The 13,964-nt window shown below is 50.3% G+C and overlaps 1 protein-coding gene across 3 annotated transcripts in view; it reads left to right on the top strand.

Annotated features, from left to right (window-relative positions):
- The window catches only part of Daam2 (dishevelled associated activator of morphogenesis 2), a 113,294-nt gene that overhangs the window by 84,849 nt on the left and 14,481 nt on the right, over window positions 1-13,964 (top strand). Inside the window, exons 12-17 of one of the 3 annotated variants that reach the window (XM_075980954.1) lie at window positions 3,141-3,199; window positions 3,310-3,494; window positions 4,108-4,407; window positions 8,515-8,622; window positions 11,553-11,659; window positions 12,821-12,905. In XM_075980954.1, the coding sequence (XP_075837069.1) occupies window positions 3,141-3,199; window positions 3,310-3,494; window positions 4,108-4,407; window positions 8,515-8,622; window positions 11,553-11,659; window positions 12,821-12,905 (844 nt within the window). Of the gene's footprint in view, window positions 1-3,140; window positions 3,200-3,309; window positions 3,501-4,107; window positions 4,408-8,514; window positions 8,623-11,552; window positions 11,660-12,820; window positions 12,906-13,964 lie in introns of all 3 variants that reach the window. The other 2 variants (XM_075980955.1, XM_075980953.1) reach the window with 2 other exon arrangements.

Below are 13,964 nucleotides of genomic sequence, written 5' to 3'. Positions count from 1 at the left end.
CTTCTTTGTGTAGCAAAACACTTGTGCAAAGCAGAGGAAGGAAGGAAAGGAAGGAGGGAGGGAGAGAGAGAAGAAGAAAAGGAGGGGGGAGGGAGGAAGGAAGGTACTGGTGGGTCCCCTCTCTTCTGTGTACCCACTCCCTAGCCTCTGGAATGGTACTGGTGGGTTTTCTTTGCTAGGAAATTCCTGACAGATGTGCCCAAAGGTTTGCCTCTTTGATGACTCTAGGTCCTGTCAGAAAGACAAGATAAACCCTGGCAAGTAGTCACTATTTGTCCCATGCGTATTGGACATATATGTCAAGTGTAACTGAGACACTAGAGTCCTCATTTTGTCTTATTTAAATGTGAATAACCACATGTCATGAGCCTACTGATGACCATACTGAACAGTATGAGTGTGTGTTACACTCTCACTCTCTCTTCTCCATTATCCCCTGCAAGGCTTAGCTAGAGAGGCTAAGAGCATTTACACAGCACACTGGCCAGTCAGCCATAGGTCATGAGCCATCCCAGTCTTCCAGTTAGAGCTGAGAATTGTTTTGTTTTGTTTTTCTTTTATTTATTTATTTTTGTTTTGGAATGTGTGTGCATGTGTCATGTGTATATACATGTATGTGCATGTTCATATGAGTATGCATGCATGTGTAGGATGCACATGTGGAAGCCAACAATATCCCCGGTACATTGTCCATCTTCGTTGAGATGGGTTGTCTTGTTGGCCCGTGACTCCCTAATTAGGCGAGGCTAGCCGGTTAGAGAGCCTCAGGGATCTGCCCATCTCCACCTCCCTGTGCTGGGTTACAGCTGTGCACCTCACCCATTATGTAAGCAGGTTCTGGGGATCAAACCCAAGTCTTGAGCTGTTGCTACAGCATGTTCTTATGCTTCATGCCAACAAACACGGGACCATGTGACAGCCCTGTGCATGGGGTACAAACACCAGCAAACACGGGACCGTGTGGCAGCCCTGTGCATGGGGTACAAACACCAGCAAACACAGGACCGTGTGACAGCCCTGTGCATGCTGTACAAAACACCTAAATACCAATGCTGTCTCTTCACAGGTTTGGTGGCCTCTGACATGGGGCATGGCCATTTGAACATAACCCTATTGCATGAGGTTGTCAGAACCCTAGAGCTTTCACAGAGTGTGGGTATAGGAGGACACACAGAAACCATTTATGCTTACATTGGTGAGCTAATAGTAAGACCTGCCTTAATGCCCTGATATTTTACCTCCATTTTTATTTAACTTTGATATGTGTGTTTGAGCTAACTGTCCTTCAGGGTACAAATGCCTTCCTGATTTTGCATTCCAAAGCCAAATGCAAAGTAAATTTTAAATGATTCTCATTTTATTTGCACAAATGATCAGGTGTTGATTTCATTCAACCCCTAGCTGGCTTGTGGCTCAAGTACAGCTAGTAAAATAATCACAAAGTGGCTTTAGTTTGGTTTTCTGCAAACTCTTTGTGTTATTTGGGGGGAAATGTTTCCTCTGCAGACATGCTAATTCCTGGGGTCCAGTGAAGCCTCTGTGTTCTTGGGTTGCAGGAGTCTTAAAATTCACTTTAAGCAAATGGGAGGGCTGCTCCCACATGTGAACCATCATATGAGACTTGATTCAGCCTTAAATGTCTCTCCTCTGAGCCCCAGAGGTCAGAATAGGAATGGGGGTTATATCTCTGCTTACTTGTGCATGTGTGTGGTATGACTGGGTTTTTCTCTTCTTGTCTCTGTTCCATTTCTCCTCTGAGCCTTTCTGTATCCCAGATCTACTAGCTAACACAAGTTTCTGTCACTCTTCGCAGTGTAGCTGGGGACAGGAGGCAGGAAGGAGGCAGGAGAAAAGTCTTAATTGAGCTATGTAATAATAGGCACCCCACTCCCGGGCTCTCACACTGAGGGCTTCTAGAGTTCCTTGCTAAGAGCCTTTCCCTATAGAGTGTAACACACGGACATGCAAGAGGCTCCCCACCTCCATCTGGCTGGCCTTCTGATTTGGGTCCTCCCATCAACGATTGCATCTCTGGCATGAGGGCGCACACTGGCCTAGAGTGTGATGTTTCTAGTTATCTCCGAAACGAGCCCCTGGGCTTCATAGACAAATGGCATCAGCCCAGTTCAACCACAAGGGCCCTAACTGGCATCTGCTTAACTCACACAGGCTGTGTCAGCAAACTCCCAGGGCGCCAACAGGTCCCAGAACAGTCACACTGTCTGGGCTGATTAGCACTTCTTTACCATCTGCATTGGCCTGGCCCCAAGAAGAACCCAGTCTCCCAGCTCCCCTCCTGTCCATGCCCAGGGAACCACTTCTTTGGGTGGTAAAGGATGTAGCACCCCAATGACCACAGTAGTGGCCCCTCCAGAGAAATCTCACCATGGGCCAGCAAGATTGTTCAGCAAGTGTAGACGCTTGCTGCCAAGCCCAATGACCTGACTTCAGTAACAGGAATCTGCATGGCCAAAGGAGAGAATAAACCCTCAAAGTTGTCCTCTCTGATTTTCACAGGCACTGGCGTGGAGTCGATAAATAAACAACATTAAAATGTAATAATAACTGGGCTATCGTGATGGGATTCAGTCCCTCAGAACTCTGGACTCTGGGGGATTTTAACACTTGATAGAAGAGTTTGCTGTGCATGAGGCTGCCCTCATGTGACACATGTGCTTGCAATCAGGCGCCATCGCTCCTCTGTTCTGTCCTGATATTTCTGTCTCTTAGATGTACTGATCTACCTTTACAAAGGTGTGCATGTGTGCATGTGTGTGAGTGTGTCTATATGAGTGTTTCTATGCGCACATATGTACTGCAGGCAGCCTGCATTCGGTCCTCTCTCTAGTACTTACCTCTCATTCCCATCAAGAATCACACAGGAAGTTGGACTGGAAGATGATTCATGGTCCTTCCCGTTCTCATGGTCCATGAGGACAGTGAACGAGAGTAGGCAGGAATGGGGACCTGGAGAGGCACGAGAGAGTGAGAATGGGCAGGAATGGGGACCTGGAGAAGCATGTGAGAAGCCTGTGACTGGACAGATCAGAGTTCAGTTTCTCCTCTGGGGAAGAGAGATGCTTGTCTTCCAGGAAGAGGGGGATAATGTCAGTCACGTGGTCCTTTCCGCTCCTCAACAGGCTCATCAATGAGAACGAGGTGAAGCAGTGGCGAGACCAAGCCGAGAAGTTCCGGAAGGGTGAGAGGGTCCGCCTAAACTCGCTGCACCCTGCCTGGGACCCCTCTTCTTCCCCAGAAAGTCATTTCTGCTCCCCCCTCTCACTTTCTCTGTGGTCCACCCGCCTGCAGAACACATGGAGCTCATGAGCCGGCTGGAGAGAAAGGAGCGGGAGTGTGAGACAAAGACGCTGGAGAAGGAGGAGATGATGAGGACCCTGAACAAGATGAAGGACAAGCTGGCCCGGGAGTCGCAGGAGCTGCGCCACGCTAGGGGACAAGTGGCAGAACTGGTAGCCCAACTCAATGATATCTCAGTACGCGTACGCGGGCACTATCCCCTCCCATTTGTGTGCTTCAGCAAGCACCCTGAGTGTCAGGTGGGAGTGAGCAGAGCAGGTATGGGAAGAAGAACCCCAAGATGAGGGAGAAGAGAAAGGGGAACCTTGAACCACAACCCAAGTGGCTTTTCAGTTTGTATGGGTGAGCCCTTTATGTTAACAGATTAGAAAAAAATGACCCTTCTCAGGATGGGATGACACTGTTCCCAGATGTGAATCTTGGACAAGGGAGTGCGGGTAGAATTCCTGCCCCAGCTAGATGTCCTCATGCAGGGAGCAGCCTGCACTGCTGCATACACATGTCTGAATGTTTCATTTGATGGTTGTGCCTCTGGTCTCTTAGTGTGTGTGTGTTTGCACATGTGTGTGTCTGTATCTGTGTGTGTGCATGTGCACATGTGTGTCTGTGTGTGTACATGTCTGTCTGTGCATGTATGTTGGCTATTAAAATACAGAGAGGAAAATGGTGTCTAAATGGACATGAAGGGTTGAAGATGGTTCAGTAAGGAGGAAATGGGGATAATGTGGAGACTTGGTTAGCTTGAATGCTGACAAGCACACCATCCTGCCTTTTTTTGTCTTCCCACAGGTGGGCCCAGTGTCTTCTCCACCTCCCCCTGGAGGTCCACTCACCCTGTCTTCCTCCACAACAACCAATGATCTGCCTCCACCCCCACCCCCTCTCCCCTTTGCCTGCTGCCCACCCCCACCCCCACCACCCCTTCCTCCTGGAGGGCCTCCTATCCCCCCAGGTGCCCCACCCTGCTTCAGCTCAGGCATGCCCCTGCCTCAGGATCTCTACCCCAGCAATGATGCTCCACTCAGGAAAAAGCGCACCCCCCAGCCTTCACACCCACTGAAGTCCTTCAACTGGGTCAAGCTGAATGAGGTAAGCAGCTAAGGCACTGACCAGGCAGGCCCGTGTCCTGCACCCTGCACTTTGCACGAGTCTTCTTGATTCTCTATTTGGTCAGGCATTAGGGTGAGCATAGTGGGCACTGATGATGGGTTTGCTGGAGTCAGATGCTCACTGTCCCCTCTGAGCACCAACACTGGGGGGAAATGTTTGGTGCCGACCTTGTGCTTACTGTCAAAGCCATTCGCCGATGAACCAGTGTGTGCCGAGAGTCAATGGAGAAGAAGGCGTGAGGGCTAGGGAGATGACTCTGTGGACTTGCTTTCTCCGCAAGTATGAGGAGCTGAGTTTGAACCCCATCATCCACATTTAAAGCTAGTTGTGGCTGTGTATGTCATTAACCCCAGCACTGGGGGACAGAAACAAGAGGATTCCAGGAGCTTGCAAGCTGGCCTAACCAGAGTGAAAAACTTCCGGTTCAGTGAGAGACCCTGACTGAAAGAATGAGACAGAGACGATGAAGGGAAAATAGTGTTGCCTCCTGAGAGCTTTGGATCTGACTGATTAGGATACGTAGCCTGAGGTACTTACAGATCTGGAAGATGGGCTGAGAGATAGCTCAGCCCTAACCAGTCCTAATGTGCCTCTAACTGTGCCACCAATGGAAATCACGCCCCCTGGTTTGTTACCTTGGTTTCATTGTCCAGTGTGGTCACTAAGGTCCTTCTATGGGCTTCCCAGCCAGAGTGGAAACACGGAGCGTGGATACAGCCCACTCCATCTCACGAGTTGCTAAAGCATTCAAGCCACCTGTTAAGAGCATGCATAGCTAGATGTGTACAGCTCCGACCTTCTCTAGGCAGCAGCTGTGTTGTGCATGCGCAGATTTCTGATGGGCAGAGAGAAAGCCACAGGCCAGAGCACAGGAGCAGGCAAAAGACAGTCCAGAGCCTAAAGCCAGAGTCTGTGTGGGAAGCAACACATGGTAGTTGTTAATATGCTTAAAATGTTTCAGCTCCTGTACTTGTGGCTTATAAATTGATTTTTTTTAATGTAGCAAGTTCGGGGCCAGTGAGATGATTCAGTGTACAAAGATGCCTGCTGCTCGGCCTGAGAACCTGAGTCAGATCCCTGGAACCCATAAGGTGGAAGGAGAGAACAGACTCTGAAATTGACTTCTAACCGCCCTCAAATATGTGTGTCATGGCATGTGTGCCTCCCCCAAAATAAATAAATGTAAAATTAACTTTAATGGATGTGAAGGACTAGATAGATAACTCAATTGGAACAGTACTTGTCATGTAAGCCCAAGGACCTGAGTTCGATTCCTAGCATGTGCATGAAAAAAAAAGAAAATGAGAAAAGTTGGACATGATAGCATGTGCTTGATCCAAGCCCTGACAAGGTAGTGAAAGGAGGATTTTTGAGGCTTGGCTGCCAGCCAGCCCAGCTTACTTAAGTTCCAGGATGTGAGAAACCCTGTCTCAATAAAGAAGGCGAACAGCCCCTGAGAAACAACACAGGCAGCTGATCTGGTCTACACATGTACAGTACACACATGTGCATGGATACACCACATACACCTGCACACACCCACACATATGCATACCCTCCCATGAAATGTATTAAATTGTAGGATGTGGCAGGCATTAAGTAGATACAGTCAAGGACTGGTAGCTTGCTGTGTAAACCTCCTGGCATGAGTTCAGCCCCAGAAACCACCAGAAAGGTGGAAGGAGGCAGCTGACTCTATAAAGTTGACCTCTGACCTCCACATGCACATGCCGTGGCACAAAGATGCCCATGAACACACATCACACAGACGGCAACAGTAGAAGAAGTGAATACAGGCAAGATCAACAACAGCTTCTCTGATGTTGGGATGTTGATTTTTGTGCTTGGGGTTTTCTCTGTGATCCAGTGTTAACACAGGCTACGCAGTTCCCTTGGGACCCAGAGAGGGTGGAGTACCCTTCCTAGATCCATGGGGCAGAAGCACACTGAGTGATATTTGAGAGCCTACAATTAATCCCAAGCTTTTAATTTTGTCACAGGGCAGATGATTTAAGTATTTCTGTAAATTGGAGGAAAGGTTCACCACAATGCCCTCCAAAGGATGGTTGTGAGGATTGACAGCATACTATTTAGGACGCACTCTGATGTGAACAGAGCAGAAAACACGTGTTCTCTAAGTATGACACCATGATTCTCATGTCAACAAAGTTGAACTATACTTCCCTGAGACTCAGTTTCCCATTTGGGCTATAGGGTTGAAATAATATCCTTCCATTTGCCCACAGATCACATAATAGCAGGGCCAGAAATGTCAGTCAGTGGGTCTGTTGGGCCCCAAAGGCGGTAGCCTGTGGGGGAACCACCGTGAAGCACAGTCCTGGGAAAAGCCTATGTGGGACTTCTGCAGCTATCTCCTGGGGTCAGAAGACCCAGGAATCTAGGCTAGAGATGACAGTGTTGGAAAAATTAAACTGGAGAATTATCATCCAAGATGGATTTAGCAGGGTGATATGATGGAAATTATGGTCTGATGATTATGAGAAAGGGCCCTACTTCTCTCAGCTCCAAACCCCACGATGTTTCCATGAAGAACTGAAATCCTTGGCAGATGTGGGGAAGAGGCTATGTTTACGGCAGTGACTGTTGAGATGACTGGTTTGTCATGTTAAATACCCAACTATTTCATCACTCCATCCTTGCTCTGAACTCCACAAGAATACAAAGGACTGGAAGCTTCATTATTATGGGCCTCCTCTTCCCCACCCCTACCCCTCTACAGGAGACCCTAGGTTCCCGGATCCCCCATTGCTTCAGCTAGCTCCCCTCCCTGCCTTCCTGACCCAGTTCCCCATCTCATCCTCTTTCTGTTCCCCACATCTTCCTTTCCAGGAGTTCAGTTTCTTTCTCTAGCCCCTTCCTCTATCCTACATATGCTCTTAGATGTACACACACACACACACACACACACACACACACACACACACGGTGGTTGTTTCCACCATGAAAAGAATGTGTCTGTGTTGGCTTTGGCCAGTTGCCTATATCCCTTGCTGCTGTGAGCTTCCCAGCCCAGCATTCCACACGAGGGTCCCTGGCCTTCGAAAGGCCACAGGAATGTCTCCTCCCTCTTGACTCTGGCCTAGCCTCCCCTTTTCAGAGTTTAAGAAAATAGAGATGAGGGAAAGGTAGTGTCTCAAGTCTGAGGAGGAGATGTTGCAAAGGGTGCAAGGATGGTTGCCTGACAGGCCTTTGGACAGATGAAACCAGGTGATGGAGATTGTTGTTCCATAGACTAATGCTACAGACAAGACAAGGAATCCTGGAGGAAGGGCCGCACAGAGAGAAGTGCTCCTCTGTTCCATGCTTGTCCTTCATGACCCTGTCCTCTGGACCATCAGCATGATGTTACAGGGTTGCTGGTGAAGTCTGGCCTTCTGTAGACTCCAGCACAAGTGTCCAAAAATCGGGGACACTGCCTCAAGTGAGAAAGCTTGGAACTGTAAATTTATGGGTCCATTGCAATCATAAAAGATGGGGACACCTTCCCTGACTCTGAGCAACAGGAAGTTGAGCCAAGTTGCTGATCTGAACAAAGTCAGTACATGGGGCCAGCACGTCCCAGCTTTTGACATGTGTCCACTTTCTGGGAATCTGGGAAAGTAAGAACAAGATCCTGGGAAAGAAAATGCCCATCTCAGATCTGGGGCATGCACTCTATGCACAGGCGCAGACAGTCCCACACGTGTGTGCAAGCCGCAGTGCTCCCAGGGACTCCAGTCAGAGCTGGCCCGCACGGTGCCCTTGGAGCAGTGTTGTGTCCTGAAAGAAGCATGGGGTCCCTCCTTTCATTTGTGTGCTCCGTCACTCCAGTGACTCTGAAACACATTCGTGTGGTCTCACGTGGAAAGGAGAAAGAAGAAGGAAGTTGTCTTCTAGAATATTGAAGAAGTGGGAGGTTGGAGAAAGGGGGGTGCTCTTGAACCCCTTTCTGGAAGTATGAGAGCCTAGCCATTGTAACATGTGCCTTCGGTCTGCCGTTGGGGATAGGTGGGGTTAGGGGAGTATTGGCCTCTCTGTCATGGAGAAGCGGGATCAACCATGGGTTCTTCTTACCCTGACTCTTAGGAGCGTGTCTCTGGTACCGTGTGGAATGAGATTGATGACATGAAGGTATTTCGAATTCTGGATCTGGAAGATTTTGAAAAAATGTTCTCTGCTTATCAGAGGCACCAGGTAAGACTGTACCCTCTGGTCTCTTGGATCTTTACTTTCAATCTTCACACACACACACACACACACACACACACACACACACACACACACTTTTCCTCTCTGTCTCTCCTTTATTTTCCTTCCTCACAGGTATGCAGAATAACTTTATTGGTAATAAGGTTCCATGTTCCTGCCGAGGGCATAGAAATAAACAAGAGTACACAGGCCAGTGAGGGGTCAGCACCTCCTTTTCTAGGGAGGGAATGGTACTTTTGCCTTAATGGAAGTAGACCCTCGAACTTGACCTCTGTTGAACACTCTTCTGTTTAATTGAGAATTATAGACTATACCTAGTGACTGACATAGCTTTCAACCTACTCTTTCCATCGTTCCTTATACACACACTCATACAATGCACACACTCACACAGCACACATATAGGAACACACACTCACCCACACATATAGGCACATACACATTCACACATACTCACACAAACATGCGCACTCTCACATACACCCCCCCACAGCCCCCCTCACTCCCACACACAGGCATACACACTCATTCACACGTATAGGCACATGCACATTCATACACACATGCACATGCACACTTCCAGTTACACAAGCACTCCCATACATATGTACACACACACACACACACACACATACACACACACACACCCTTACCTTCAGAGATGCTAAGGCTGTAGGGAAGGTGATGGATGCTGCTCCATGCCCCTTCCAGGAATCAAGACTAGAGCTGGGCCTGAAGGCCGGCTCTGCTCTGTTGAGTCTCTATCCATATCCAATTCTCTGTCCACAGAGAATGGAAGGGGTTGGCTTACAGTCAGAAGCTGGTCTAAAATGACAAGCACTTGTAGGGACTTCCGGGGGTCAGCCCGCATCTTCCAATACTAAGCAACTCTGAAGACAGTGGGGCTCTGGAATTTGAGTGCAGCTATCATGCCTGGGGGCCTCCCCCAGGTCTGCTTGATGATGAACAGCTCAGGGGCTCTATGGCCCTTGCTTTCCCTGTGTGTTCTAAGGTTTACACATCCATTCCTTCATCTCTGCTTGGCCCAGGACTCTGGCTCAAGGACTTCTTGTATACCCAGGGGCCCGGAGCCCTGTTTGGCGGCTAGGTACTGAGGCCTGCATCCAGCCTACTTTACTTTCTGCCAAGTCTATACCTGGAGATGACACTTCCCAGGGCAGTCAGGGTCAAGGTCTCAAGGGGCCTGGCCAAAGGAGTGGTGTGGAGGTAACATCTGGCCTGTCTTTTCCAGATAAAGCAAACGATTATTGATTTGATTTAAATGTGGGTCTCTCTCTGTACCTTAGGGCCTTGAGCCATGTGGCAGAGAAGGCCCCGAGTCCCCTCTATGTCCTAGGTAGGCTCTGAGCTTGTCCATCAGTCCATCAGTGTCAGGAAGAAAGACACAGGACAAGCTGTGCTCCTCGGTCCCCTTAGATATCAGATAGGCCAAGGAAGGGGGCAAATTTAAGATTGCTGGCTTCTCCTGCCTCAGGAGATCAGGAACTTCATAAACTTCTGGTTCGAGTCCATGTCCTGATGAAGAGGAACTTACCTGGTGGGGAGGAGCACCTTCTGTCCTCTCAGCAGGTTCCTAACAGAGGCAAAGAAAGAACTAGTGCTCAAAGCTTGGGGTCCCCGTTCTCATATTTGGGGGATACGTGGTTCAACTGGGCACCCCCCTGGCCCCAGACTGGCGGGCTGCCTGGGGGTTCCTTGCCCAGCTTCTCTAAGGGCATGCCTGCCTTGAGCAGTTCACGACTCTTTCTGTGTTCCTGCTTCCTGTTCCTGGGACACAGTGGACAGAATGGGTACCAAGGACACCCACATTTGTCTTGGTGTTTCTGAGTCCCCAGGCTGTTGGCTAACATTGTGCATGTTTAATCCTCTGGTGGCTGTGGCTGCTGCCTGCCTGGGAGCTAATAACTAACATGGCTGTCAGCAGGTGAGCCGCTCTCAGGGCTCTGGACCTTCTTTCTGTCTCTCTCCCACTGTCCCCGGCTGCCGCCAGGAAGTGGGGCCATAAGAGCAGGCTTGCCTGCACTGCCTTCAGCCTTTATTGCTCATCCATGTAGGGTGGCGTGCAGGAGGGTCCCCAGAGAGAGAGAGGAAACGTGAGAGATGGAGGGACTCCAAGCAGACCTCTGCCAGCCGCGGAGGCGAATGTTCGCAGAACGGAGAATGCTTCTAGGGCTCTTGTGTCCCCTGCCAGTCCCAAGGCAAGGCTTTCCGGCATGGCTACACATGTCGGGTGCTGCACAACTCCAGAGGGAAACCCCACAGAGACCGGCGTGCCGGGAAGGCAGGCCCTGGAGTTGTGTGCCTCGGAACATGTGCTCTGGGAAGGCCCCTAGAGTCATAGCTGTGTGTTAACAGGCTGAGTCCCTGGCCAGGGAAGTCCAGCAGGAGGAAGCTTGGGAGCATTGATTTTGCCTATTGGCATCCCAGAAGTGAATTCAGTATGGATTCTGCCTTTGTTTTCCCATGTGACCTTGTAAAACCCTTCAGCCGTGGCATATTGAGATAGGCTAAAAGTCTCCAGAGTCAGAGACTGTGGCCTATTGGGGCTGGGATCAGCTTCTCCTTATAAGTTTCAGGAGGCTCCGGGTGGGGGTGGGGTATGAGAGGCAACACCATACTGCCTGAGGACACAGAGATCAATCACAGCTTCCATTTGCATGGCTCCTTTCCTGGCTTTCTGAGAGAGGCTGAGCTTGTGGGGGGGCTTTGCTATCCTCCACCCTTCTTAGCCCAGGCTACCCTAGATCTCTCATAAGAGTTGGTGGTGTGCAGGCTGCCTCTCTGTCCACTGGATCAGGGGAATCCCCACACCGAAAGAAGGGAGGATCGGGGAGGTGGGCAAGGAGACTGGGAGCGCCCACTTCAGTGCTTCCTGTTTCACTCATCATTTGCAGAAAGAACTGGGCTCCACGGAGGACATCTACCTAGCCTCCCGAAAGGTCAAAGAGCTGTCGGTCATTGATGGCCGGAGGGCCCAGAACTGTATTATTCTTCTCTCCAAGTAAGTGCTTACCTGTAGCAGAGATGGGTGCCCCCAAGCAGAAGCCCAAAATGGGTAGTGAAGGGGCCGAGATTCGGATCACTCTGTGGTAGAGTGCTTGCCTGACTGCCCAGCACGCACCAGACCTGGGCTCATCCAGAGCATTGCAAAACAGCGCACATTATGGTTGAGCTGCAGGCCTGGGGAAGGTGGCAGAGGAACCGTGCTGATGCTGGCCTGGCCTCTCTGCTTGCCCAGAGGAGCGGGGGGAGTGGATGCTAGTCTAGACTGTCCTGCAGGCCCATGTTGAGCAGTAGCATGAGTTTCTTCAGACAGGAAACTGGCCTGGCCTTGAGGCTCCTGACGTATCAGGAGTGACAGTGAGCATCTGTCAGCAGAGCTGCTCTAAGCCCACGGAGGGCCCACTCAGCTGAGGCCTGGGAGCAGCATGATCTCAGTCTGCAAGCATTTCCCTGGGCTGTGGAACAAACAAGCAGTATCTGTATTAACAGCAAGGCTTCTGTGTGGGGGCCTCCCCCAGGCAGGGTCAGGGGCACCGCCCCAAGCTCTATTCTTAGTGCCGCCTACAGCCTCCTCTGGGACATCTGCCCCCTCTGCCCTCCCACAAGTTCCCTGGCCCGAGTTTCTGCCACTGAGTAGTGGAGGAGGGCTGTTTCCCTAGGGTTCTCGGTGGGTGTGAACATGGGAGGGTGGAAGACCGTGTAGGTGGTGAGCAGGGGTCCCTGGAAGGCTGATGGGAGCTGGCTAGGAACTGGGCATTGTCAGAGATGCAAGAGCGAGACTTCTCCCAGAGTTCTGACACCCCACTCTGTCCTCCCATGGAGATGCTGAAGATGTCTGAGGCTGGAGGGAGGGGTGGGGGAGGAAAATGGCTGCCAGAATGCCTCTGCCTGTCCATTTTAATCCCACGTGTCTCATCAGCACTGACAAAGCTCAAGCAAGACATCAGGGACTCGGGCTTTGATGAGAACTAAAACACTTGTTATTGGACATATGGAGTGCATCGGACTTCCTCTTTATTAATATCAGACTCTATTATGAAACTGGCCTGAGAAGGCTGTGTGGAGGAGGGAGGAGGGAGGAGGGAGGAGGGAGGGTTTGCGCTGGGGCTGGAGAGGAGGTGAGGGCCAGGCCATGCTGCTCAGAGTGTGTTGGTCGCAGGTTGAAACTTTCTAACGAGGAGATACGGCAGGCCATCTTGAGGATGGATGAACAAGAAGACCTTGCTAAGGATATGCTGGAGCAGGTGAGGAGCGTTGGAGGGTGAGAGGAGCTCAGCCTGGGCAGCCATACTTTCTACTCCAGACCAGAAAGGCTGAAATCCTTGGGTAGACATGAAGCTGGAAGCACTGAGCTTTCTAGAAACTTCCCTGGACTAGGCTTTCCTCTAGAACAAGCTGCCAGAGAAGTCTGTGGCCCCTGCAAGGTCTCAATGGTCATTTCCTCCTCAGCTCCCTTCCACTTTAATCAGTGTGTCCTTTAAGGACCTGGCAACGGCAAACAGGCATGCAGCTGACTGGACTTTGTTAAAATGAAGAATGCTGTTGTAAAGTACGCATGACTTCCTGGGTGCCATCCCCAGACTGAGTGTGGTGGTATACATCTATGATCTCAGAACCGCGGTTTGAGGCCAGCCTGGGTTTCATGCGGCTATCTCAACAGAGAAACAGGGCAGCTGGAGAGATGCCCTTGCAGAAGACACAGGTCCATTTCCTAGCATCCATGTTCCAGCTCACAGCCACCTATAACTCCAGTTTCAGGGGCTGTGGCTCCTTTTTTCACCTCTGTGGGCACCAGGTGCACAGGTGGTACACAGACATACATGCAGACAAAACACCCATACACAGAAATTAGAATAAATTTAAAATCTGAAAGGAGAAGAAAAAGAGCCAGCGTCGATCCAAAGACACATTTTTTTCCCTTGGATGATAACATGCCCGGTGTCTTCCAGGCAGACAGAGAACAAATGGCATGTGTTTGCAGTCAAGAGCGCTGCAGATAAACCAAGTGGCGAAAGCCACAGTTTAGAAGCTGAGCTATAGCAACTTTACTGAATTCACTAAACCTCCCACCTGAGCATCAACAAGATAGTGGGCAGACAGACTGTGGTGCATCCCTTCAGTGGAACGCTACTGAGCAGCAAATGCAGTCTAGTGATGTACAGCATGGGCCAGTCTTAGATGTGATGCTGAGCAGAAGCCACATGCAAATTAAGCACTGGGACTGTGACAAAATCCCCAAGACCCGTTAATCTGTACGAGTTACTTAGCTCATGGCTCTGGAGGCTGGGAAGTCCAAGAGCAGG

Source organism: Microtus pennsylvanicus, chromosome 7 (genome assembly GCF_037038515.1).
Source record: "Microtus pennsylvanicus isolate mMicPen1 chromosome 7, mMicPen1.hap1, whole genome shotgun sequence".
Classification (NCBI taxonomy): Eukaryota; Metazoa; Chordata; class Mammalia; order Rodentia; family Cricetidae; genus Microtus; species Microtus pennsylvanicus.
The sequence above is the reverse complement of the archived record's forward strand: the minus strand, read 5'-3'. Positions and strand labels throughout refer to the sequence as shown.